The 25,320-nt window shown below is 41.4% G+C and overlaps 1 protein-coding gene and 1 long non-coding RNA gene across 3 annotated transcripts in view; one reads left to right on the top strand and one right to left on the bottom strand.

The window, feature by feature from the left end:
- The window catches only part of LOC148187721 (uncharacterized), a 107,480-nt gene that overhangs the window by 55,726 nt on the left and 26,434 nt on the right, over positions 1-25,320 (top strand). Inside the window, exons 2-3 of the long non-coding RNA XR_015778379.1 lie at positions 16,841-17,042; positions 22,809-22,880. This is a non-coding gene — a long non-coding RNA (uncharacterized LOC148187721). The remainder of the gene's footprint in view (positions 1-16,840; positions 17,043-22,808; positions 22,881-25,320) is intronic.
- The window catches only part of disc1 (DISC1 scaffold protein), a 55,809-nt gene that overhangs the window by 17,620 nt on the left and 12,869 nt on the right, over positions 1-25,320 (bottom strand). For both annotated transcript variants that reach the window (XR_015778378.1, XM_088086322.1), the window contains exons 5-10: positions 24,076-24,172; positions 23,487-23,719; positions 20,022-20,076; positions 17,919-18,021; positions 17,558-17,746; positions 6,436-6,496 (exon numbers count right to left, since the gene is read on the bottom strand). Coding sequence is in view for 1 of the 2 variants with exons in the window: in XM_088086322.1 (XP_087942448.1) it covers positions 6,436-6,496; positions 17,558-17,746; positions 17,919-18,021; positions 20,022-20,076; positions 23,487-23,719; positions 24,076-24,172 (738 nt within the window). In the remaining variant the exon portion in view is untranslated. The remainder of the gene's footprint in view (positions 1-6,435; positions 6,497-17,557; positions 17,747-17,918; positions 18,022-20,021; positions 20,077-23,486; positions 23,720-24,075; positions 24,173-25,320) is intronic.

Here is a 25,320-nt window from a genome sequence, read left to right as displayed (position 1 = left end):
CTCTTGTGAAGTGGAGAGGGACACACACACAGATATGGGTGGGCACACATGTGTTAACTTACACACATGCCCATAAATCATTCTTTGTGGGGGTTCAGTGTTGTACAATCATAAATTCCTCCAAAAAAAGCTGAACCTCATCTATCACAAAAGCTCCTCTTCAACAACAACCACAATTCATTACAAATAACTGCCATTACGGCTCTGTGTGCTGAAAATGCAGACATGTCAGCTCCTGAGCATCGCTGTGATGGTGGCCTCCTGGTGCCCGTCGGCATGACCTCCTCACCCGGGGGTTAATTGGTGGCAGCCGCTTGGCCTGCGATGTGACAGTGGCAGGGTGTGGGTGTGCTGCTCCGCTGATGTCCCAGTAATAAGAAGGAGAGACAGGCAGGCACGCTCCCTCTACAGTCTCTCGGCCCCCCTGTGGGACTGCTGACTGACAGGACTGCTCTTTCTCCTCAAGGCATTACACAGATGGAGGAAGGATTATAAATATAACTGTTGAACCAGGCAGTGGCTGCCTGGTCCTGCTGGTACCAGGAGGTTCAGTTAGACCTCTCCAGAGTGAAAAGGCGTAATATTCTGAACGCTACCCACCCAGATCATGTGTTCGGCTGCATCTTCAGGTCTCACACATAGTACCAATAACAGAGTGTGAAAAATGGCACCTGTCTTCACCCACAGCTGGGGCCAGACACATGAAACTCTGTGTGGATCCATGTCTAAAACTATGTGTAAGCACAAAGGAAGACATATGCATACGTTGCCTGGGTCCAGATCTTTGAATCAGCCCACTCCACTGAGTTTGAGATGACTTATTCTGGTCATGCATCGTGACATGAATCAGCGAGTGAGATAATATAGATAGACGCTGCTATCAAGGCTGTTCTTATTCAACATGTCTTCTGAAAAGTGCCCAACATCGTAGTTTGTCTTAAAATCCTAATAAAACATATATGTTTGCATGACTATGCAACTGAGTCTCTTCCATTTCAGTGCACTGGTGCACTGCTTAAAACATAATGTTGAGGGCCAGAAAAGCTGTTTAAATGGAGTGTAATTTGTCAGGTTGTGGTAGCAACCATGTAACTGTCAGCTGACAAAACGAACAACAATCTTTGCTTACGGGGCAAAAGCCACAGCAGCTTTTTCCCAGTCGACAAATAATTGCCTGCCTGGACAGTAATGTTTACAATATGAATTTATGTTAGCCTCCATGACATCACCAGTTCTCTGTTTTATCAGTCTCCCTTGTTTGTGTTTGTGTCAGCCATGTGTTTGTTGTGACGTAAACGCGGCATACAGGCTCAAATAACTGCCACATGGTGTGCAGGCTCTGACTATTCGGCACACCACAGGTGTACGCCACTGTAGTCATGGGGTAGACTCACAGTTTTTCTCTTGCAAGTGGCAACCTCAGGGGCTAAAAAACGAAGCCAACACAGAAGTGCCATAACCTGCAGTATTTTAAAATGTCCATTTGAGGCTGGCTCCAAAACAGATTCAACCCCAACCCCTCTCCTCCCCCAAAGAAATCAAAGAGGATAGCGTGTCACCTCAGACTGAAGATGGAAACAGAGTATAACGAGTTAACAATTTTGTCTGATATCAGGCAAATACATACGCATTATTTTCGTGAGATTTCTAAAAGCCGTGGGTACATCTGATTCTGTTAATCCCACTTGTGGTGATGGACATACATGCACAAGCCTCATTTCCATAATGCAGTTTGCCATAAATGGAAGTAAAACGCCCTTAAACATCTATTTCCATATGGATACTTGTGCCCCTCCACCACTCATTAGACCTGTCAATGAAAAATTCAGTGAAGAATCTTGTCCTTATCATAATACCTGCAGCTATCTCAGCTAAAACCATGTGTACACCTGTTCTAAGATCTGTGTAAGGTGCACTCATTCTCACATTTCTCCTTTATGAATACCAGTTTATATGAGGAAAAAGGCGTACGCATGGTTTTTGGTGCATACTCATCCTTAATGCATCTGGCCGCTGGAGTTTTCAAATCAGGTTCCAGGTGTATTTTTATTTAACTATGCACCAACTCCCCACAAAATGAAATAAAATTAATGAGACTTTCACCTGTAGTCTCATGTCAGTGCTTCTGATATCAAATACATAGGAATTCACACATTAGAGAACAAAGAGGAGATGATAGTTTTCATCTCCAATAACAGCAGCTGAGGAGAGGTGCTAATAATATGGTGAAATACAGGAGGGTGACTACTGGATGAGGTGTGATGGTGAACTGAGCAGTTTGTAAGGTGGGTGGCTTCATGCTAACATGCTTGTTACAAACATTTCTCTTACGTACATTCATGAGGCACTGGGGTTGCAAATTAGTCTAGGGTAGAAACCCTGTATGCAACACATCAGTGATTTGTTCGTTCTAATAAACCAATAAATAAATAAATACAAAGATTAAGTGATAAGAATTCTTTTTTCAGGGCACCCGGTGGCTCAGTGGATAGAGCGGGTGCCCATGTATGAAGGGTTAAATCCTCACTGCAGCGGCCGTGGGTTTTCTGTTCCAGCCTCGGCCCTTTGCTGCAGGTCATCCCCTCTCTCTCCCCCTGTCACACTTCACCTGTCCGATGCAATAAAGGCATAAAAAGCCCTAAAAATAGTCTAAACATAATTTTAAAAAAAGAGTTATTTTTTCTACGACCAGCTCAGAGGCTTTCAGCAAGTCCCAGATTTGAACTAAGATGTCTTTTCCGAGTATTTTAATGACTTCTACACCAGTTGCATTGTATCCATTAAATATGATTAATGACAAATCTCTACTGAAAAATGCATAAATGAAGGAAATATCCGAGTGGCATTTCCTAATGAAACATCTACATAATGTATTAAACAACTGCGAGCTGCTGCTAATCTGAATAAAATGTTTTTTTTTTTCTGTTCTGGTGACATACTTACAGCATCTGCACTGCTCTAACATCCTGTTCTAGTCTTTAGCAAGGAAGAGATAATTGTTTTTTTCAACACCATCCGTCTCCACGGAGACCAGACATCTCACCAGTACTAATCTGCCTCTCTCCTCCCCTCCCCCTCTCCTCCTCTCCTCACCTCCCATCGCTACTGCACTCCATCAACAGTAATGTACATTAGAGCTGACGGATAAAATTTACAGTGGATGATGGGTGCATGTGTGTGTGTGTGTGCATATGTGGGGACAATTGCCCATTCAATCAAGCCGAATATGTGTCACTGTGCCAATTTGGAGCTGGAGGAAGCTGCTGGTCCTGCTTGAAGGCAGAGCTGTACTTGTGATTTGATCTGGAGCGCCTCTGGTTATGGACGCTGATCCAAAGCTGGAGAGCCAATCAGTTAATACAAAATGTGATGAGCGGGGAATTAGTTTACAGCACCAAATACGACAAGGTTTCCTTTAATGTGATTTTTCTTTCAATGGTGATGTGGTGAGATACATGTGATGTGTCTATTGGTTAAACTGAAAGATAGGATCACAGAGTAGGAGCTCTATTAAAAGGGGAGATATGAAACACTCAGGAACCAGACTTCTTTGGAGGCCAGCCATTCAATCTCGTATTTCTGTTTTATTGATATTGGTGGTCTGGGTCTGAAAGGAAAATGAAAGAGGCCGTCTGGATTTCAGATATCATGAGTTTATGTTAGGGGAGAATAAATGGGGATTTGAATATAAAATCTTTTTCTATTCAAGTTCTTTATTTATCATTTTGCACAACAATAACAGGTTGTTGGCAATGAAAATCTAAACTCTAACTCTAAAAGAAAATCTAAAAGAAAAGGAGGAAGCAACAAGAAACTGAGGATCTAAACATAAAATAGTGGAAGTTAAAGTAAGGGGAAAATATAATAAAGAAAAAGTAAAATAAAATTATATAAATATGACTAATTGCAATAAATAAACTGAATTTAAACAGGAAATGTACTGTATATGCATAATGATGATTAAGTATAAAACAGTTAAGTTACATGAAAGGTGAAGTTAAATTTAATATAGTTGTTAGTTATTATATATAGTTTTTTTCGGGACACTATGGATTTTCATATGAAGTTCAGTTTACTTGTCACAAGGTCCACCTGGCCTGTGAAAGCAGTTAAATAATGTCTTTTGTGGCTCTGGGTGAGCTTTCCAAAATCTGAATAAAGATAAGATTAATATAAGATAAAGACAAGAAAAGAAAAAAAAAGATTATGTAATTTGGTTTATCTCAGTGTAGAATTGCAGGGTTTTTCTCATGAGAAAGTGTGTGTTACAGACTAGAGGTTTGAAATGTAAGGGTCCTGACACACTACGTTAACAGTCGGCTGCTGGTCAGTGTCAGGCTGTCGGTGAGTGTCTGTCACCAGTTGCCGCAGTTTGTCCCACAAAGTTGGCGCTATTAGGCCCTTGTTTTCTTTTCTTTCGGCTGATCCAGCATGTTGAAATGGTGTCTGAGACAGAGGAGCCTTTTGGTGAATAACATCACTCTGGACAATTCAGCTCAATGCATAAGAAGAGAAACAGAAGTGAGAAAAGCTAACAACTTAAGTCAAGAGGATGTGAAATCAAAACAAACATTGTTATATTAGATAATTTTGGGGGTTTTTAAGCCACTGAGCTCTTTAGCAGAAACGATTTATTTATATTTATTGTTTGTGTTATTGTTCACTGGTACGTGGTAAATATCATCTGTTATTCTCACATCAGGTTGTGCTGTGACTAACTGGATAACTGGCGTCTTCCATCCGTTCTGTTGGTCTTCCACTTTCCCTTTTTGAATGACAAATACAGACTACCACTGGCTGCTGGTACCGCCTTTCTTCTCACACAAATGCAAATTTTACGTGCTAGTTGGCCATTGGCTCTAGTCTTAATGGTGTGTTTATTTGCAACTTTTCGGCCAAGACATGAGCAACATGAGAGGACACAGCAGTCAGCCTTCATCACTGCTAGTTTTTTGATGTCAGTTTGTTGTGCCAGCCTTAAAAGACATTTGCCAGGCAGGGAGGGTCCAACAAATGATGCTTTTGAGTTGCATTATGGAAATCTTGGGATCCAGCATATCTGGAGGGTAGATACACAGAAGTCTTTTATCACTCTTTTTTTAAGTTTGACTGATGTGAGTCCCCTAACCTTGTGGAGTCTCTAGACTTTTTGTTTTCGGGAGGGTTTCTGTGACTGATTATTTTTGCTGTTGTTGTTGTGCACATTTATTTTAAAGTTTCTGTGTTTCTGTGGCTTGCAATACATCTAGTTCTACTTTCTTGTCGTATGCATAGTTTACTCACTGAGTAAAATACCCTGTCTAATACCTCCTGCAGTAAGTCAGCTAGTGATGTTTTTTCCTCACATTTTTCACATTAGGTACACAGCCCACTGTCTAACAACACTCAAAATCAACATAACAAATCACAAAATGGCCATCTGCCCTTTTGACAGAAGAGGTCCCGCGCCTTGCTCCCCTGCTGGGCACTGAGATCGCGGCGTGTTGCTCCTTGACCACCCAGAGCCGCAGCCTGTGTGTAGCCCTCAACAACAAACAGCCCTGCAGTGTGTGACTGACCCCTGGCTCCCATCCAAAGAGGTGATCCTGCCTCTCCAAGGATACAACACAGAAAGCTACCCCGTCTCACACACACAAAAACATGGGTCAGGAGACACATGATGTGTCAAAGTAAGCCTGACCTCACCTTCCTCCTCTGAACACTCAAAAGAGACTGAGCAGAAAGCACTGATCATGAGGTGCACACATAAACAGAATCAGCTCTATTCATCCATCTGTAAAGCAGAAATGGATCCAAAATGCTGCAGAATAAGTGCCGACTGCATTGCAGCTGCTCGGTGCTGTGTGTATCTGTGGAGATGAGCCAAGCAGCTCTAATCTCCATGAGGAAGCATAAATACAAGTGTGGTGTCAAGAGCTGACTGGGTCCCACACCCTCTGCTCGAAAATTCAGCCACTGAGCACATCAAAATGCTGTTGTGTAACTGTCAGGCGGGCTGGGCGACCACCCGCAACACAACAGGCCTGTCCTCAGTGATTTAGGAGCTCTGAGATGCAGAATGAAACAAATAGAAAAAGACATGGTTTTGTCTTAAACAGTTTTTTAAAGATGAGGTGAAAACTGAGCTGATGTGGAGGTTTACAAAAAAAAAGGTATAGAAAATATGTGAGAAGGTGGCAGGAGGACGACTAATTGTGCAGGTGAGAGACGCAGTGAAAAGTGAGAAAGGGGCTCTGGGAGACAGCAGCATAAAAAAAAAAGGTGTGAGTGCATGATGGGTGGTGAGGTGGGTGGTGATGGTGAGGGGGTGTATTGGAGAGACACTGCTCTGGTTAGAGGACAACAGAGTTTTGAGGAAATTCCTCTGAGGCTGTTGCTCTGTTAGAGGATATTGAGTCTTTGTGTAAAAAGAGAGGTGACACAAAACACTCTTACCTGTGCAATCTGTCCTCCAATAGCTTGATATACTTGGTAGTGTTCTCTTTTAGCCGGCTTTCTGTAAGAAGAGAGAACAACAGCCTGTTACTTTACTTCATTTATTATTTTTATTAGCCATGATTGGGTATCCTAGCAACAAACCACAGCTCTAATACCAATAAAATTGCACTTGTCATTAGCTATATTGTGCTTGTGCTGAGAAACTGTATTCGTACATTTCAGTATAAAAGGGCCAGCAGGCTCTCTCTTAAGACAAACACACATCGAGGAAAGATCATTCCCGCTGCTCTAAGAAAGGATAAAATTGGAGACGGCCTGAGGATAAAAGGGGATTCTAACATAGCATAGGTCCTTATACAGTGCCAGATTTTCTGTGGGGCATTAAGTTGGATGGATAGCTTATGTTGCTTCCTGCGCCCTTCTGCCAGCAGTGAGCTGCGCCTGAGGAGGCAGACGCAGGCTGGCTGAGTGTTAGTCAGGATGGAGAGGAGGGCAATCTGAGAGCTGTTAATGAGCTCATGTATGAAACATGAGAATATGCCCCCCGCAGTGGCAGATCTTTGAACACAATAGGATGCACTTATATCAAATTGCGCTGCATATATATGTGCACACACAAGCTATAATGTTCTGTACAATACCTCCTCCCCACTGAAACACACACACACACACACACACACACAAACAAAGCTGGCTGTTTGAATCTGCCCATCACAGCATCTGAATAGCTCAACAGCCAGTCAGAATCGATGCTTTCCCACAGGCTGGTGCAGTGGTTCTTATGGGTGTGATAAAATATTGATATTGCGATATATTGTGAGACTTTTACGAGCATTAATGATAAACTGGCGCCAACTATTGATATTTTCATTAAAACATACAGGTGGTCTAAACATCAGCCACATTAAGCCTGTTACCAGTTTGACTTACCAGAGTTGCTACTTCATGTTTCAGCTTAGTGGAGCTTATCAAATGAATGAGGGTAAAAGTGAACGGAAGAAGAAGACAGGAAAGCGGGGGAAAAAAACAACTCAGAGTAGAAAATGGCGGACGGCGGCAAAAAAAAAAATCTTCAGCTACATCCCAGGTATCCGCTCAGGCCACACTGCCTGTGTGAGCAGTGACTTTGCGTCGCAGTACCTGTTGTTTTTTTATTTCTGTTTGCCGATGGGGTCTCTCACATTAAATCACCGTGTAACGCACACGGCTTACAGCAAAAATAGGCAGTGAACATGGAGTTTTAATGTTCATACTGGCTTTATTACAGTACAACACCCATCACAGACATGAGGAATTACATACATCTGTTTTACTCAACCTTTCCTGTCTTCCTTTCAAAATAAAAGTCCTCTGAAAACATCTTTGTCAACAGAATCTCATCAGTTTATAAAACAAGGCATTTTCTTGTGAAGCATTTGCAATACCGTTTTGTTGACAATACAGTGGCTTGCGGGGCTCCATAAATGAGCAGAGTATGTGCAGTTTGGCTTTTTGCAAGTTCATGTCTGTTTTATATTGGAATGATGCGACACATCGTAGACAAGTAGCAGTCAGTGTGTGTAAGAGGCACTGTGCTAAGACTATGCACTTTAATGTTTCATCAAATTCTGTGAAGCTGACACCTCAGTGCAGTCCATAAAACCATAATTTTATTACGGCTTTTTGCCATTTGAGGAGTATTTTTTTTCTTTAGTCAGAGATATTGCGATGTGTCATAGATGAATGGTCTTGCCATATATCGATTATCACAATATTGCAATATCGTGATAGTATCATTAGCATGAGCCACATCGTCATAGTATGTTATAGTATCAGCCAAAAAATAAACTGCCACACAACACCAACATGTTTTTTTTTTTTTACACATTAAGCATAACAGTTAATTAGTGAGCTCTAGAGGTGCTCACTAACTAAGGTATTCGTTCCCCCATTTCCAGTTGCTTACCAGGTGCTGCTGGTAGCTTCAGTTTACTGTAGAGCCATGAGAGTGTTAAACAGCGCTTCACTTAAAAGGAAACAATTATGCTCCTTTTCAGGTTCATTCTTGTATTTTGGGAACATGTTTTACATGCTTAAATGTTCAAAAAACATTTTATTTTTGTCATACTGTCCGTGCTGGAAAACTTGTATTCACCCTGTCTGAAATGCTTCACTTTAGCACCCGTCTCTGTAAGCCCCCCTCCAAAAAAGCCCAGTCTGCTCTGATTTGTTAGTGTTGATCTTCCTCGGCGCATCTGCACTGTCATTGTAGCTGGCACAATAACTGTAATGGAGTATGGTGGCACTTTCTTCCCTGAAAAACCCCCAGTAAAAGCTTCTAAACCAAAGTCGTCACAACTGGACATGTTCAAGCAGGAATATGATCAGAAATCCAGGATTTGTAGCTATTTTTCAAGGAGAAATTAGCAACATGGGCAACCAGGATTACATGTTTCCCTGTTAGCATGTAGCTGCATGTAGCTGCATGTAGCATTGTTCATAATGTAAAATCTTGCAGTGTTTTCCCTGGAGTTGATGATCATATGAAATAATCATGGCAGCTTGTCTCAAAATTAGAAAAAAACATTTGAAACAGAACATGAGAACCTTTTTAAACCAGAGGTTTTTGATCACAGGGATTTTACATGCATTTACCTCATTATCTGAAACCTTGGCCACGTTTAATTTGAACATCCAACATTGTAACATTATGGATACTTGACAAAATAAACATAAGTCCTTTCAGCAAGAAAGTCAGTAACATATTTTCCAATATGTTGGATAGAGACTTTTGAGTACATATCGCCTTAAAAACCTAAGACAAAGTCACATGTAGGCTTCATTTTGAGGAATCAGAAGCCAAAAATGGTTGGAAGCTTCTCTAATGTAATGCCACTTAGCTTGCTCACACAGAGAGAAAGTCACCTAATTGGGTGTTCTGAATCACACTGAGGTTTGAAATATAATTTGTATCATTGTCTTGATGGTGGTTATTAGACAGCATCAGCTCTGGGATGAGACAGGCTGGGGGCTGGCACAGCGGGGAGAAGAAGAAAAAAGTCTAAGTGGCTGTGTGACACACACACACACACACACACACACACACACACACACACACACACACACACACACACACACATTCCTGTTCATACTTGGGTATAAAATGGTGGTAGGCATGTTATTTATAGGGGGTTGCATGTGTGTGTCATAGAGAGAGAGATCTTGCCTGAGAGTCATTTTCATTCAAAGTGGCCAAATCTGCTCAATCAGAGGGAAGAGGGCGGCCGCTAGAGTAGCTATCACATATCTGGCGAGCAGATCTGGTGTGCGTGGACCAGACAGCTCACTTACCACCCTTCTAATTGCTATGTGAGATCCTATCCTGCCTGACAGAGACTCCTATGTCAACTTTCATTCATGGCAGCTCCGTTAGGCAGCGTGCAAGGAGATAGCCATTGAATTATACATGGGGGGGCATTAAGCCTGACTTCAGATGGCACAGAGCATGTAAAGATGCGCGATGACTAAGTAGGGTCGAACAAGACCCAGATTTAGAAATAATACACTGCGAGAGATAGAAACAGTCGATACGAAAAGGCAGATGAGGTACAGATGTGAGTGTATTGACTGTTAACTTAATATTTCTTTCTATGCTGATTCGGAAAGGCAGTGTGCCATCCTGTCGCCATGCCAACCAGTGGCAAAACTAGCGAGCCTCTTCAGGCGTGACAGATGAAAATAATCTTTTCTTTATAGAATGGGACAGGACATCAAGCAGCAGAGCCTCCTCCTGTGCAGAGTGGAACCAGAGCACTGGGTGATATTACCACTTCCTGTAAGTCTACGGGAGGCTGCCGTCATTGGCAGGCCATGCGAATAAAATCGGCACTAAAAAGCCTATAAAGAAGAGAGCCAGTCTGTTAGTCCCTGATACATGCAGCAGTATATTTGGTGTTGAGGGAACCTCACAAAGGCGTTCGCAGAGCCTGCACTGGAAAATTCATGAGCTCAGCCTCTCCTCACACCAGTGATCTCAGCAGGCGCTAAACATCACTGATTGCTGCCAAGGACCCTGGCCAAAATCGAAGAGGCCATTCATTCATAACACAAACACAACAGAGACAGTATTGGAAGATGATGAGAATGTGTCACTGGATTTTGCAAAAAAAAAAAAAAAAAAAAAAAAAACGCCCTTTGCTTTAAATAGGTCAAAACACTCATTTATTAGTTTAATGAAAAAATAATTACTTGAGTTAAATATCTGTAAAGTTGATAAAAAAGAATGATCTGATGATGATTACAATTAGTAGACGCACAAAGCAAATGGAGCAGACACATTGCACTGTGATGCACAATTCCTGATGATGAAGTTACGGGATTTAATGAGCCTGCAGAAGTTAACGATGGCAAGGTGTTTGGATTTGCTGCTGCATTATGAGCATTTGAACAGCTCTCTAATTGAAAGTGAATAATGCTGTCGTTTCTTCACCGTCTTGTAACAATAAAAGCACCCAACATCTGCGAGTCCTTCTCGTTGTCAAACAAATTAGAGGCGGCTCCGTGCTAACGCAGCACCACCGATATGCGTGTTATAAAAGCCCACGCATAATAAGGCAGAAGAGAAATTGTGTGTCTTTGTAATTGAGTTGAAGGCACCGACTGTGATTAATGTGTTTAAGCTCGGCTCGGGCTGTTTGAGTGCAACAGCACTGCAGGTAACACAAACACACAGTCAGCATATGCAGACACTCGCGTCATATGAATGTATCCAAACTTAACGGCAGCCAAGCAGCATAGCTAATGAAGGGAGAGGGACAGTCGGATATCTCAGACAGACACTCAATAACCCATGATGCTTCAAGGCTGTGGGATCACAAAGCATAGCAGTACACAGATTGCAGCTGGCACGGCGTAACATATTGTGGCGCTATGCACGAATGCACAACAAAAGGAATCATTTGACAAAAAATTGGCTTTCTGTACGAAATCTGTACTTGGGTGAATATATATATTTCAGCTCTGAGTGCTGAATTGCTACAACTGAAATGTTAGACATGTACGCTGTCATAACTCAAGTCAAACTCAAAAAAAAAACAGAGCTTGTTTAGAGGAGACTTGAACTTAATTTGCTATAAGCTTCAAAATAACCCTTTTTTCTGATGCCTGAATCTGGGAGGCATTAAAAGGCCCAACAAAGAGGAATGCTCCCAAATTGTGCAGCCATTAAAGCTTTAAAACACTATCTCAACAGCTCACCTGCTCACATTCCTGCTCCATTAAACTCGCTTCCTATTATTTCCACTGCTTCCTTTGGGGAACTCCATTAGCACCAGGCTGATATGTTTTCCACAAAAGCACATTTCTGAATTTGTTGCCTCCCTCCACTGAAGATTTTTGCCTAAACCAGCCATACAAGCTGCTCTGCGAGGCTGTACTCAGACACAGTGGTGCTTTAAGCTAAATGCTAATGTCAGCATGCTCACAATGACAATGCTAACGTTCCAATTGAAGCGCTATCCTTGGTTTTGAAATGCGAAACCAATGCCGAAGTGTCTTATACCCGCAGTCTTTCAAATGGCCGGCAGGTATTTGTGTATGTGTGTATGAAAATGGTCCTACTTCTCTCTTGATATATCTAAATAAATATTTTTATGATTTTATGGTCTTGATCGCTAGTTTCAAGACTAGCATCAGACATCAGTATGATGTCAGAAAGATGTTGAAATTTGGTTGTAATAATAATGTGGGTGACGATATTTGAGATGTCTAAAGTTAGAATTTCACATTGTGGGGACATTAACATTCTGACATGTTGCATACGTTTGGTCTCAGCAGAGCAAATTTGTGTGTTAAGTGTTTGCGGAACGAAATTTACGTGTACTCTGGCATTCATCAGTATGTCAATCACTCCAATCTCTTCATAGGTGTTAAAATCTACACCTGCCTCTGGCTGCTTGTAGTGTTTGTGTAAATAAGTAATACACATAAATATTGCTTGTCATTATTAGAAATTAGAATTCTGATTTGTATTGTGCTCTTTTATCTTCACAATAGGCGGATGCCTTTGAAGCAAGTAAACATTACAAAAGATAAGAAATATAGCACATTTAGCTATGTTGGCCATTGGTAGATTTAGTGAAAAAAAGATTAGTAATGGCTGTCACACTGTATAGCGATTTAACACTTAATATAACATGTAGGTCAGCTTTAGAGTTCACAACGGGCCAAAAGATTACAACCTGTACCAAGCCAACCCGTGTGAGTTGAAGTCCGAACCCGGCCCATCCAAGATTATAACACAGCCTAAAATACAGAGGCCAAGTTTGCAAGTAGTTTTGCACGTATTTAGTCATAGAACCAAAAGTATTAGACCGCAAAATAATGGCACAAGATGGAAAAACAACAGATAATCCATCCAGTATTCTGTTTAAATACTCCAGTCTTGACTAAAGCGGTTGACTGACATGCTGTTAGCAGAGCTAAAAACAAACCGCTCCACTATGAAACTCAACCTCCTTTTAAGTTGTATAGAAAATAAATGGTTTGATGCAGTGATGGGAGCTACTGTAGTGGTACCTCAATCAACTCCCCTTTGTCTTTGCAATAATTCTGACGGCTGTATGGACGCTATGATTCACAATGGAATGACATCCTCTACTGAATCACAGGAAAAATGAATACTGCCAAAACTTCAGAGACAAAAACCAGGAAACATTCTCCCGGGTCCACTTAACCACTACAGCCCTCTCAATCATTCAGACACTCTTTAGGAGAAGAGCTGTCATACGTTCCATCATGTTCTCAACAGAAGCACCCTGGAAGAGGCACAGTCATGAATAAATCATATATGTCCTCGCCTTTACTATTGGCACTCCATTAAGAGGAAATTGCATTTGTTTAATAACACAGAGAGACAGTATTTTCATGTGTGCTTCAGCTGCTGGACTGGGGTTCACAGTTGAGTGCTGGGTGATATGTCTAAAAATGTTCATATTCATGTTGATCGATACGAATAATTGTCTACCAAAAAAGTCAAAATGTCATCGAAGCTTTCAAGTTTAAAGGCTGATTTTGGTTCCTAAGTTAAAGTTGAAGAAATCATATGGTTATTTGTGGGTTTAACTGTTATTTATTGTCAGCCAAACAGCAGAATATTTCACAAATCTGAGGTAGATTCAAAACAGTTAGAATCAAATAATGTCAATGAATAAAATAATACATGGATGAAGAAATGTCAATTCTGGTCAGCAGCATGCATGTCGAACTGGATAATAACGGGTGATTTATCAAACATTTTTTATATCTCTACAGAGGAAAATTACATTGAGGTAATTATTGTTATTGTTTTATGACCCAGCCCTTCCTGAACGTGCTTCCAAAACCTGCCAAAGGAACATAAAGCAAAGAGGTGACACTGTGGTGTATGAAGAAAGAATAGAGGGTAGAGATGCAGCAGAGGACACAGAAAACACTTATTAAATGTGTTTCAGTGTAGCCATGTGGAGAAGACAACTAAATGTCTTTTACACAGCCAAATTACCCGAATGCTACAGAATATACCTCCTGCATACTAACAAAAGCATTAAATAAGCATTGGCAGCATACTTGGATCAGTCACGAGGAATACACACTGACACTGCCTATACATTTGAATGTCGTCACTCCTGGGGGTCATTTACTCGTGTTATCCAGCTCTTCAATTATTTATTTGTAAATTTAGTATCACTCCAGATCTCTCTTGGGGACAAAATTATACTCTCAGCGGGGAATCAAACCTCCAGCTATAATGGGTTTGGTATTCATCAGCACTCGCGTCAATGGCAATTAGGGACGTAATAGCTCCCAGGCCAAGCACCCCCACACCACACAGTGCGCTGGGCGGAGATGCTCAACAAGCTGAAGCTGTGTAGTTTAAGTGAATGCATATGCATGGATCTTGTCAAGATATCAGCTGAACTATGTGATGACAATAGGCCTTTTCAAGAACAGCCATATGGTTTCCTTGTTATAAGATGACACTAGTGTCATGAGCATGTGCTGGAGATGCCTCAGAAACCCAAAGGATGGCCATCTTGACTTTGAAGTAGGCTGTAATTTCTAATCCCCTCCAGCTAAAGAAATGGTAATGTGCTGTTTGTGGGCTATCAGTTTCCAGCTAGCATACAGTGCCAGCCCCTTATTACCAAATGGGATGACAGTTTAATGAGCCCCTTGCTTGGTGTCAGCAGCGCATTGTGAAATTGCGCTTCCTGCCATATTGTGTGCGCCCACTTGAGCATTTGAGCGAGCTGCACACCTGATCATTAATGTGTCTTCTCTTCCCATATTTGTGACGTGTTTCTCACCTGATTTCTGTTCCTTTGTGTAGCACGAGCACTTGACTGTAGCTGGTTTCCCAGCCTCTGTGTCTCCTGATGCATTATTCTGTGTATGTAGGATACTGGGGTGAACTTGAATGTGTCTTTGGTGGTTGTCAAGGGAGAGATTAATGCTACCTCTGACTGTTTAGCAAGTCAAGGTGTTCAGGACTATATTCCAGCAACAAAAGTCAGATGGGTGACTGAGTTTCATGCACATAAGGTGAAAGAAAAAGAAGCATTTGCAAGTATAATGAACTGGTTTCTACTACAACAATTTAAAATCATGAACCTTACCTGAACAAAAAAGTCCATGCATGACCGTATACCACATGTGCAACTTTGCCTGATTGCAACAATGAAAGGGTGCCCCCTAGTGACAGCAGAGCGTGCATTCAAGACAAGACAATGGGTCCACACTAATGGTGACACTGCACCCACACACCCACACACACACACACACACACACACACACACACACACACACACACACACACACACACACACCATAATAGTCTCGATAACAGTGTACATTAGATGGCTGATTGCACGCCTTGGGGTTGCAACAAAACCCTATCCAGAGCTTCAGTCTCTAGTCTTTCACTTCCTGCTCTGGCCTCATCACCGTTCCCCTTCCCTCTCTGCGTCCTCTCACAGTCCTCTCAGAGAGTGAAGTGACCTTTTTTTAGAAGTCTCCCTGTGACTGATGGACTTGAGAGAGTAGCACTGCAGGTGGTGTCGTCAAAGTCCATTTATCTCTCTGCCAGTGCCAGGAGGCCAAACCAATCCAACCCCCACCCCACCCAATTCACCCCCTAAAAAGCGAGCCCTTTCTTTAAGCAGTATTCAGATCTCCTCCAGTTGGAGAGTGTGCTCGCGCTGAGACATCATGTCTGCACTGAGTAGCTCGGAGGTAATTGGCTACTTCACACAATCTAAAGCTCATTTCCCCTGCACACACCAACACCACTGCCACCCCTCCCCTTCCTCTTAACAACTGCCAATCCTGCTGCTAACTCATTTGACGCCGACTCCCCACTGACAGCAGTTCACTTCTCCTTCATTTGGGAGAAAAGTCAACGTCCATTGATGTCCTCCCAGCGTGGAGCAACATCAAGAGAGAACTTCTCTTTCAGAGAGCTCTCATGATGCATATTTGATATATAAAAGGTGTAATCAAAGAAAGAGAGAGGCACCTTTAAAAAAAAAAAAGAAAAAAATGAAAAAGCTTTCCAGTCTCAGTAGACGAGACAATGTTTGTCGTGTGTTTGTTTTGATATTGGTGGATTTATTTTATGTAATATTTTTAACCCCTGTTGACCAAACACAGAGCTAAAAGTAGTGTGAATAGACTAACATTTACCAGATGGCCAGAAACATGACTTCAAGTGAATGATAATGTTGCCTTTGAACTGCGGGATGTGTAAACTACCGCCATTGACAAGTCAGCTCAAAAGGAGTATGTGTCCGTGTCTCGTTTACAGCTTTTCACTGCCCCCAAGTGGCCAAAAAAAATCTTTTAATGTAGATTTAATAGAGCCGTATGTGACATTCAGAACATATCTATGATTTAAAGTCTGATTGGGATTGTGTGTGCACAGCTCTAACAAGAGGGTGAGCGTTACACTTCCACGATGATGCGGTCATAGACTACTTTGTGAGTGCGGTGCAGAGTCATAGCAATTAGTTAGCCAGTAGGATACACACAGGGACGAGGGCTAGAGAATATATCAAAACTTTACCTTCGTTGCGATTTCAACATGTTAAAAAAACACTGCTTTAACTGCTATAATTAGTATATTTACATAGGTCATGCATTCACACGCTGCATGTCAATATATGTATGTGACCAATCAGATGGAGCCCTGCTGTCCTAGTTTGCGCAGATCTGATTGGCTAGAGTGATTGTGAACAACCAATCTGTGTTGAAAGCGTGGCGTCTGACTGTAGGCATAATGTTACAAGTTTTCAAGGTATTCCTCACTTCACACAGAGAAACCTGTAGACTGGATGTTATTTTCATACTGTCCATGATGTGTCAGTGATTTTGTTCTGATGCTCTGCAGATCTGACGCATGTTTGCCCGCCAACCTGCTCTAATCTCCAGCTCTTTGGAGCCTGGTGCTCGGCTGTTTCCTGGTAAAGATAGCGAGGTGGCACTCCGCTCCCCTGGAACGCCCCCTGAGGTCTCATTTCCAAATTGAAAAGTTGGAGGAACTTTACCAACTTCAGGCTCTAAATCCAGGATGGCTGCTCCGCACGTCAATAGTAAGTGAAAGCTGTAATAATATATATATTTTTTAATATATTATAATCTTAGTTGTTTAGATTTGTTCTTTGTAATTTATAATATGTCTGAGGAAAATGTTAATATTCCCAATGGCCTCTTTTTTTTTTCCTCTCACACCGCCTTTGCATTACTTGCGTTACGTGACCTGCTTGTTAGCTTGCTAAATCGTTAGCCTCGGTGGCCTCTAGACGCCGAAAGTAGCATCCATGCTGCCGTTGCCTAGCAGCGGTGCTCTCAGGACTTAACCACTTGAACATCAAGCATGTGGTAACTATGAGCTCACAAGTTCCATTTGAACGCAGCAAACAGGATGCCACTCATTACTGTCCACTGCCATGCTGCCAGAAAAACTCCAGTCATTAATTCTTGTGTTATTACAAGTTTGAATGAAGTTCAGGACTAGAGAAGGGATCGTATTTGCCCAGAGCAGCACAACGTCTCCTTTGGGATGAAAACAGTGTTATCTTGATGTAGACTGGCCTCAGTGACTCACCGTGCTGGGCCTCCCTCTGCTCTAGCTCCTGCCTGAGCTGCTGCCGCTGCTCCTTCATCCTGGCTAACTCCTGGCTGCTTCCCGAGCTGAGACTGTGCAGCCTCTTGGCCAAGGCATCCAGCCGGTCCCGCTCCAGGTACACTGCCTTCATCTCAGCTTTCAGCTCCTTGGCACTGCTGAAGTCATTACCTGCACCGGTGCACCACAGGACATTAGGCTTACACCGTCCATTAATGAGCGCCTCCATCATTAATAGCGTAATTAAGTGAGGCTAACGGTGGGCGATTCAAGTAAATGAGGTAAACAGAAGATGTGAAATGTAGGAAGGGTCGCGTTGGGGTGTGGTTGAGTGGAGAGTTACCTGAGATGGCTGCCAGCTTGGCTTCATGCAGTGCTAAAAGCTGAGTTTCAGTCTCACTGACTTTCCTCCTTAGGCTGCTGCCCAGCCTCTGACTCATGACCACCTGGGGAAAAGAAGCAGAAGAGGCTGAGGAGAGAACGGGGGGGAGGGTGGTAACTAACAAAACCTTTGCAGACACATGGTTCCCACAGGATGCATAGCTCATTTCCAATTCCGCTTTCATTTTCTTTTTTTTTGACACTCATTCTTACAAGACCTTACAGATTCATTTCCGTCCTTCTGAGCTCGCCCTGCTTTGAATACACAGCAGAGCATCAACGCCTGATGTGTTACCTTGTCTCTAACCTTTAGAATGAAAGAGAGTGCGTCTCCTTTCATGTGGACGGACAGGGAAATGTGAAATCTCCATAAAAGATGCCATTAGAATGTCAGAGAGGAAAAAAGGCCCTGAATGTCACGGGGCCTGATGGGGATGCAGCACCTTAGCTCTGCTGTGTTCACAGAGAAGTTGATGACTTCAGATACAGCCTGTCTGGCCCCCATCTGCCCTCGCCCTGCCCTTTAAACCTCTGTTCCTTCCAATGTATTCACTTTGAGCAACAGCCAGATACAGAACCCATGATGCGCCTCCTTCTTTTGAGGAACTATTTTCACCACTCAAAGGGATGTGGAGCCGGATTTTCTGACGCATTTTCTTCTTAAATCTGACACAGTTTTGTGCAACACTTTGAAAAGGCTGTCAAATAGGTTGGTATTTCTGAGGCGGAACATCTCCAGGGAGTTCTCTTCCCACAGAAATACAGAAAACTGTTTTTTCAAACAGGCTTGCATAATTTTATTTCATGCATTACATGGGGTGGAAACTGCTCTGGAGTGCTATTCAAACTGTAGAAATTCTGACATTGGTGATTTAATTTCAGAACATCAGGCTATTTGTCAATTTTGAGCAAGTCAATCGAGAAAGCGAAAGTTACTTTCATGCCAGCAATCACTTCGTCACAGCAGGTGTGCCATTTTCCACATGGTGGATATCTGATTTAGGGACAAAACTTTTCATTTCAACGCAACAATGGACCATCTTGTGATTGAGGTGTCTCTTCGTGGAAAGCCTACATTCCTTTGAGGTACAGTTGAAGCTTCGACCAACCATTTGAGGACGGCTTTCTAAGGGACACAGAAACAGTAAAGAGGTCTTTTCTGAGCCCCCTGGCCCCTGCTGTGCCTCTTTCCCTCTATCCTTAAACCACTTCTTACGGATTTCTGCTGCTTCTGGCTTTTTCCAGCTGCAGAGATCTATGTATAGAGATCAGTGAGAGGAAAAAGCAAATCCTTGAGAAGCAAGAGGAAACTCCAGAGACACAGCACATTCAAAGGGAAACATGCAAAGCCATTCACACACGGGAATACACCACTGACACACACTGAAAACCCGCCAAAGCTAGTTCAACAGATACTTGACAAAGAACACATACACCTATGAAATCCACAGGCCAAAGCTGCTAAGAAGTAAAAATGAAAACTTCTACTATTAAAATATCGGTGTGTAAGATTTAAGGGGATTTAGTGGCAACTAGTGGTGAGGAAACCAGCTGAAACTTCTCCCGGTTAGAATTGTTTTGGAGGTTTTTGTTGTGTCCTCTTAAAAACAAACAGGCACTGTGAATTAAACTGGTAAAAACACTGTAGACTGTACACTGTAAGAAGTATTTTTCTGACACTGCTTATTGCTGAAGGGCTGCAAACTACAGTGGTCAGGTACAGATTCAGTTGTTTATTTTTTCAGAAATACTCCATACATTAGATATTTGTATATATTTTTTTTGTCTAGTGTGGTACTGTTCTACGGTGCATTTTTAAGGGGGAATTTTGTCAAAATGGCAACCCTTACATCACTCTTACATGCAACTACGGACAGTTTACTGCCTTGTCAAATAAGAAGTGACATTTAGTATGCATATTTAATACACTAACGCTGGCACACACTACAAGCTTTCTAGTTTGACTTACTACTCATTAGGTATTCACATACACATTCAGTCACTGTTGGCATGCTGAGGGAGGCTGAGTTGTTTGTGGCCCCGGGTCAGAGGAACAGTGACTTACTTTAGCAGTGGCCTCCTTGATGGACAGATTCAGAGCCTGCTCCTGCTCCTGGAGTCTGCAAAAAAAGGAAACAAACTTTACGGTGCAGTACTTAAAGTTTTTTCTTTCTTTTGGGGGCTTTAAGTAAAATCAGAGGCTGTCAATAACAGGATTAAAAATCCACAGTTTTAATCTACTCATCTGGCTGCAAAACTGAGTGGTTAATCAAATATCAAGACAGCTGCTGAATATTTTATATCTTTTATAAAGGAACACCTCGAAAGCTCTTGTCAGTTTTTAAAAGTAGTTTAACTCTTTAAATCAAGTGGATAAAAATCTGGTAAACATAGCTGAGCTCAAACTAGCCCGAGACATGATTTGTGTCTGTCATTTCAAATTGAATTGTGACAAAACCCAAAATTCTTCTTTTTGGCTCAGACAACTTTGTCTCAAATGTGAAATCCTGCATCAGTACTCTGGCCAGCAATGTTAAATCCTCCACAAGAAACCCTAAGTGTAATTTTTGGCCAGCATCTGGACTTTGTCCCTTTTATAAACAAGTTTGTGCAAACCTGCTTCTTCAAAATCTGCAACACCACTAAAATCAGATCAATGCATTAAATATCTAAAAATCACTAATCATAACCCCCATCGTTTTAGGCAGAGACTATTATGATGCTCTTTTTTTCCTGTCTCACACAAGTGGCAACCTCCAGTGCTGAAAAATGAAGCCAAAACAGTGTGCCAAAAGTGCCAAAAACTGCAGTTCATCAGATGGCCACTTTAGGCTGACTCCAGTCAATCCCCATAGATCCCTGTGTTTAAATGCCCAACTTCACAGCAGAAATAAACATGTTCACAGCCAGATACAAAAACAAACCGTTTTGGTCTCTATAGCTAATTTCAACATTCATGATAACTGTATGAGTATGCTTTTTTCTCAGAACTCACTCATTTACATTTAATTAAGGCTTAAAGTTTTACATAATTAAGGACATGGGCACTTTGAGTGACAGGAATGGCTCCAGTCTATAACTAAGAGATGCCCCTCACTCATCCACAGCTCTACTTGGCCAAATATGGTCACTCCTGGCTGCAGAAAGCTTTTTTTTTCTTCTTGGTGATGGCCAACCAATGGGTGCTGTCACCATAGCTATGCCCATTGTTTTCACACAGTCTATGGTCCTGGTCAAGCAGTTATGACTCGAAATGCTGCAACCAAGCTGACCGTAGGTAGATATTATAGATATTACACCAATTCTTGCATCCTTTCCCTGTAAAGTACTGTATAGACTTCAAAATACTGCATGTATATGACATACAGGCTTCATACATCTCTTAAATATTATATCCTTATACCACCTCGAGGTCACTCAGGTCATCTGAATAAGGTCTGTTTCTTGTAACTTCTAACACAAAACGAAGGCGATTGATAACACTTGCCGTTAGCGCCCCCTCTGGAGCTGTAAACTGTCTGTACTACTGTATACCTCTCTCAATGATAGTTTCAGATATCAAAATTAATTTCACAAATGCTATTTCTGTAAACACGCAAACAGGACGAGCCATTAAGGTCACATTATTCAGTGACACAGATATAAATCAATTAGCAGATGTGAATAAAGGGAGCATAAAATCCATCATGCGCCTCACAGTCACCTTGAGATAGTCCTAATCGTCTCAAATCACAAAAACAAGTATGTCCTCTTCGTGTTATTCAAACTGATGTTTAGGGTGAGTCAGAGTAAAATGTTGTCTCTGAACATCAGTGTAACAGGACCCCTTTTTTTAGGGATGCAGCTGCTCCGTATAGGGCGGATATCTTTAATCCAGTACCCAAAAGGAAATAAATTTTGATCCGAGAAAGAAATCTGTTATTTGTGAAAGGAACCGCGAGCAACACAATCATCATGATGACCCAAAGCTCGCCACCCGGAGATGTGCAGCTGAATATCCAATCTGGGGTTGCAATTTCAATCAGTGGGGAAAATAAATGTGTTCCAGTTGGGGTGAGAATATGTCAGATATCAAATTATGTCTGTGATGGTGGGTCACGCCACCGAGAAGGCGATAAGTACAATTTACATGTCTTTCTAACGAGTGGCAAGACAGAGAGGCTTTCCAGGGTGCTCCGTCGCAAGCTATTAACTTCAGAGGATATGATGCAAAGCAATCATTTGCATCTGAGAAAAAAACCATTAAAATTCAAAGCAGGTTCGAGCAGGTGTGAGAGAAGAGGATTGGGGGCACAGGGGGATGCAAGGAGTAAAGGAAAAGTACTTGTGGCTGTTTGATACATCCTTGCTGAACCTGAAAATAAACAAATCAGTCCTCGTGAAATGTTAAACAATTATTGCATTACGTTGCGCTCACAATAAGGCGCTTTCAAACCTTCATAGGCACAAGATATCATCAAAAATTGCACTTGCATCCATCCCAAATCCAAGAGTGTATCCAATTTTAGCTGTTTTGAAAATACAACATCTGTATTCCCTTATTTAATTGTCAAAACTCTTCCATGCTACCATTTGAGAAGCTAATCGGGTTGTAACATGGTGTTATGCTTTCGACTCAGTTGTACCTTCTTGGCACGAGACGAAACAGTCCTGCTGCAAGATTTATTCAAAACGCCACTTTGTTTGTCAGAGGACGAATGAAGCTGGGAGGCAAAGATTTAGTGAATGGAGGATCTGCAGTGACACATCCTTCTCCAAACGAGCTAATTTAATGATAAGAAAATACGTGACTTGAGACAGGGGAAACATTCATGGACTGATCATTGTGGTTGTGTCACTTTCCCACTCGCAGCTCTCTAGCAGCCCCACCTGGTGACTGACAGAACTGCAGGATCTGTGGGAACCATCAGCTGCATGATAACAGGTGAGTTTGTGTCATGTTCTGTCAAAATGTCTCTGACCTGAGCTGTCAGCATATATTTTAGGTGTATCTTGTGTGTCTCACATTGTATAAAAAGAGCATAAAAAACTGATAATCAATAAACGTATTACTGTTAGCTGTAAAATGCAAATGTATGATGTGTGAAGATGCTGCTTTGCAGAACACTCCCAAGGCTCAATTTGACATTTACATTTTCTACATAAATTTGCACATTTTTCGCAAGAAGCACACACCGTCTGGGCAGCATAAAGCCGATAATACATCCATATATGTTTCCTTTTTTCTATGGATTTGACTGTCTCTATGTGCCTGATCATGTAAAAAAAGACATAAGTAAATATCCTTGTGTCCTGTGCCAAGGAGCCGTAGGTTTGATTAAAAAATTACCTAGTTTTTTTTTTTTTTTTTTTTTTTTAGTGGAGCCTAATATTATATTTAAAATTAGAAAAAAATTGATGAAATCTGAAAATGTCTAATACATTAATTCTAACGAGAATAAAGCATTTAAATTAAATTTTTTTAAAGGGCACACTTTGGTTTGAGACTTTACCCAACCATTGAAATATTCTGCACGTGTGTGACGCTGACCTGAGCATTGAGGGTGACGGAGAGACGGAGATCTGCATGCGATTTTCAGAGGTGACGAGGTCTTGCAGGGTTCGGCTCATATCGCGGAGCTGCGCCACGGTGCAGCTCCTCAGCACAGAGCCCTCCAGCTCCTCGGCCTCCACCTGCTGCTCCTCCTGCTGGATCTGCTGCTCCAGGCATCGACTGCGGTCCTTCAGCTCCGTTAGCCTTCGCTGCAGCTCAGCTATCTCCTCCTGCGTACATTTTATTAATGATCCTTGCATTAATTGTCAGGTGTTGCTCATACGTTGGACGTAAGATTGTACTTTTAATAGTTGTTATTGAAAAAATGGCCCCTGTTTTGATTAAGCTAACGGAGATTCTATAATAAATTAAATGAAGTAGTAGTACTTCAGTTATCAGAACAAGTACATTAAGCACTGTATTTAAGCATTGAACCCGAAACTCCACTTTATTAATTCTGATATTAACAAAAAAAAACAAAAAAAATGAAATGATTTAAATGATTCACATTTATCAGTATTACTTTACACAAATGAAACAAAAATGACGATTGTAAATTTCTATGACATAATGTGAGCTGAATTACCTCGACCAGCCGTTTCTCCTGGATCAGGCGATCTCTTCGATGCAGTGGACCCTGCAGTGACTCGCATTGCTCCCCTGCATCAGGCTCCACAGTCTCCCTGATGACCAGTCACAAAAAGACAGTCACTACAAAAGCCTCAGCAGTGATGTTTTCACATCTTAAATTGCTGCTTTAATACATTTTTATAACCTCCAGACACATATTCAAGTCCTTTTTAGTTCTCTCTCGGGGGCAGTTTAAGGGACTTTATATGGGCAGGACATTATGCACTGGAACATTAATATTTAATCTAACCTTACAACTAAAGCTTTTTTTAAATTAGTTTCTTGCTGCTTTTTTCACTCTTTGTCCAACTCGATGAATTAGAAATAAATGGTGTATGACCATGGGGTGTGGTTTGTCCCAGTTTTTCAGCATCTAAAAAACTGTGATACAGACGTGTGGAAAACACAGAAACACAGCATTGCTGTATGAGCTTTAGGTTGCATTTGTTCAGGATACTCTCTGGAGAGGCCCCACCTGAATCCCTTCCTGTTGCAAAGGCTATTTTTAACATCCCTCTCTTACTGCTTTGTCCTGCAACATTATAATGGAAGATGAAGTGTGATCATGATCACAGGATAAAGCTCATAAACTCAATTTAACCATATAAAGCTGCCAAAATGCACATTTCACAGAGAGCTGAACAACCTGTTGACTTCCTGCAATCATCTAAAAATAAAGCCTTAACTGGCATTAGTATCTTAAATCGAACTCAGAAGTCTTAAAAATGCTAAGACATTGGATGTAGGATAATATGAATCTTTTCTTTTTTAGATGTTGCATTGTAAAATCTAAGAAAATTGGTAATATGTACTATTATGTAATATTTTTTAATATGTTACTGAATGACTCTCACATCTCCGTCACCCAGGTCAGGATAAAGGAAGAAAGTTTGAATTTTTTTTCAACATTTGAAGTAAATCCTCAGACTTTTTAACTTTATCAAAACTTTATTGCTTTATGTCACATAAACATTTGGTTAATATTGTCCCAAACCCTGAGTCATTTATGCCAGTTCATGTTTTTTTATCGTCAATTTTGAAAAATTGGTTTTCAGTTTAATTCCGAGTGGCATTAAAAACATCTTAAAAACCCTGCTTCAATACAAAGAACCAAGTAGGGGCTGCATAGCACACACACTGCTATTGCTTATCACAATGTAATAGTATCAGATTGTGATATAAGGTTATTGCATAAACAATT

The sequence above is a fragment of the Plectropomus leopardus genome, chromosome 13, assembly GCF_026936395.1.
Source record: "Plectropomus leopardus strain MGB_pleo_1.0 chromosome 13, ASM2693639v1, whole genome shotgun sequence".
In the NCBI taxonomy this organism is placed as follows: domain Eukaryota; kingdom Metazoa; phylum Chordata; class Actinopteri; order Perciformes; family Serranidae; genus Plectropomus; species Plectropomus leopardus.
Note: the sequence above shows the minus strand (reverse complement) of the source record. Positions and strands in the feature narration are given on the sequence as shown.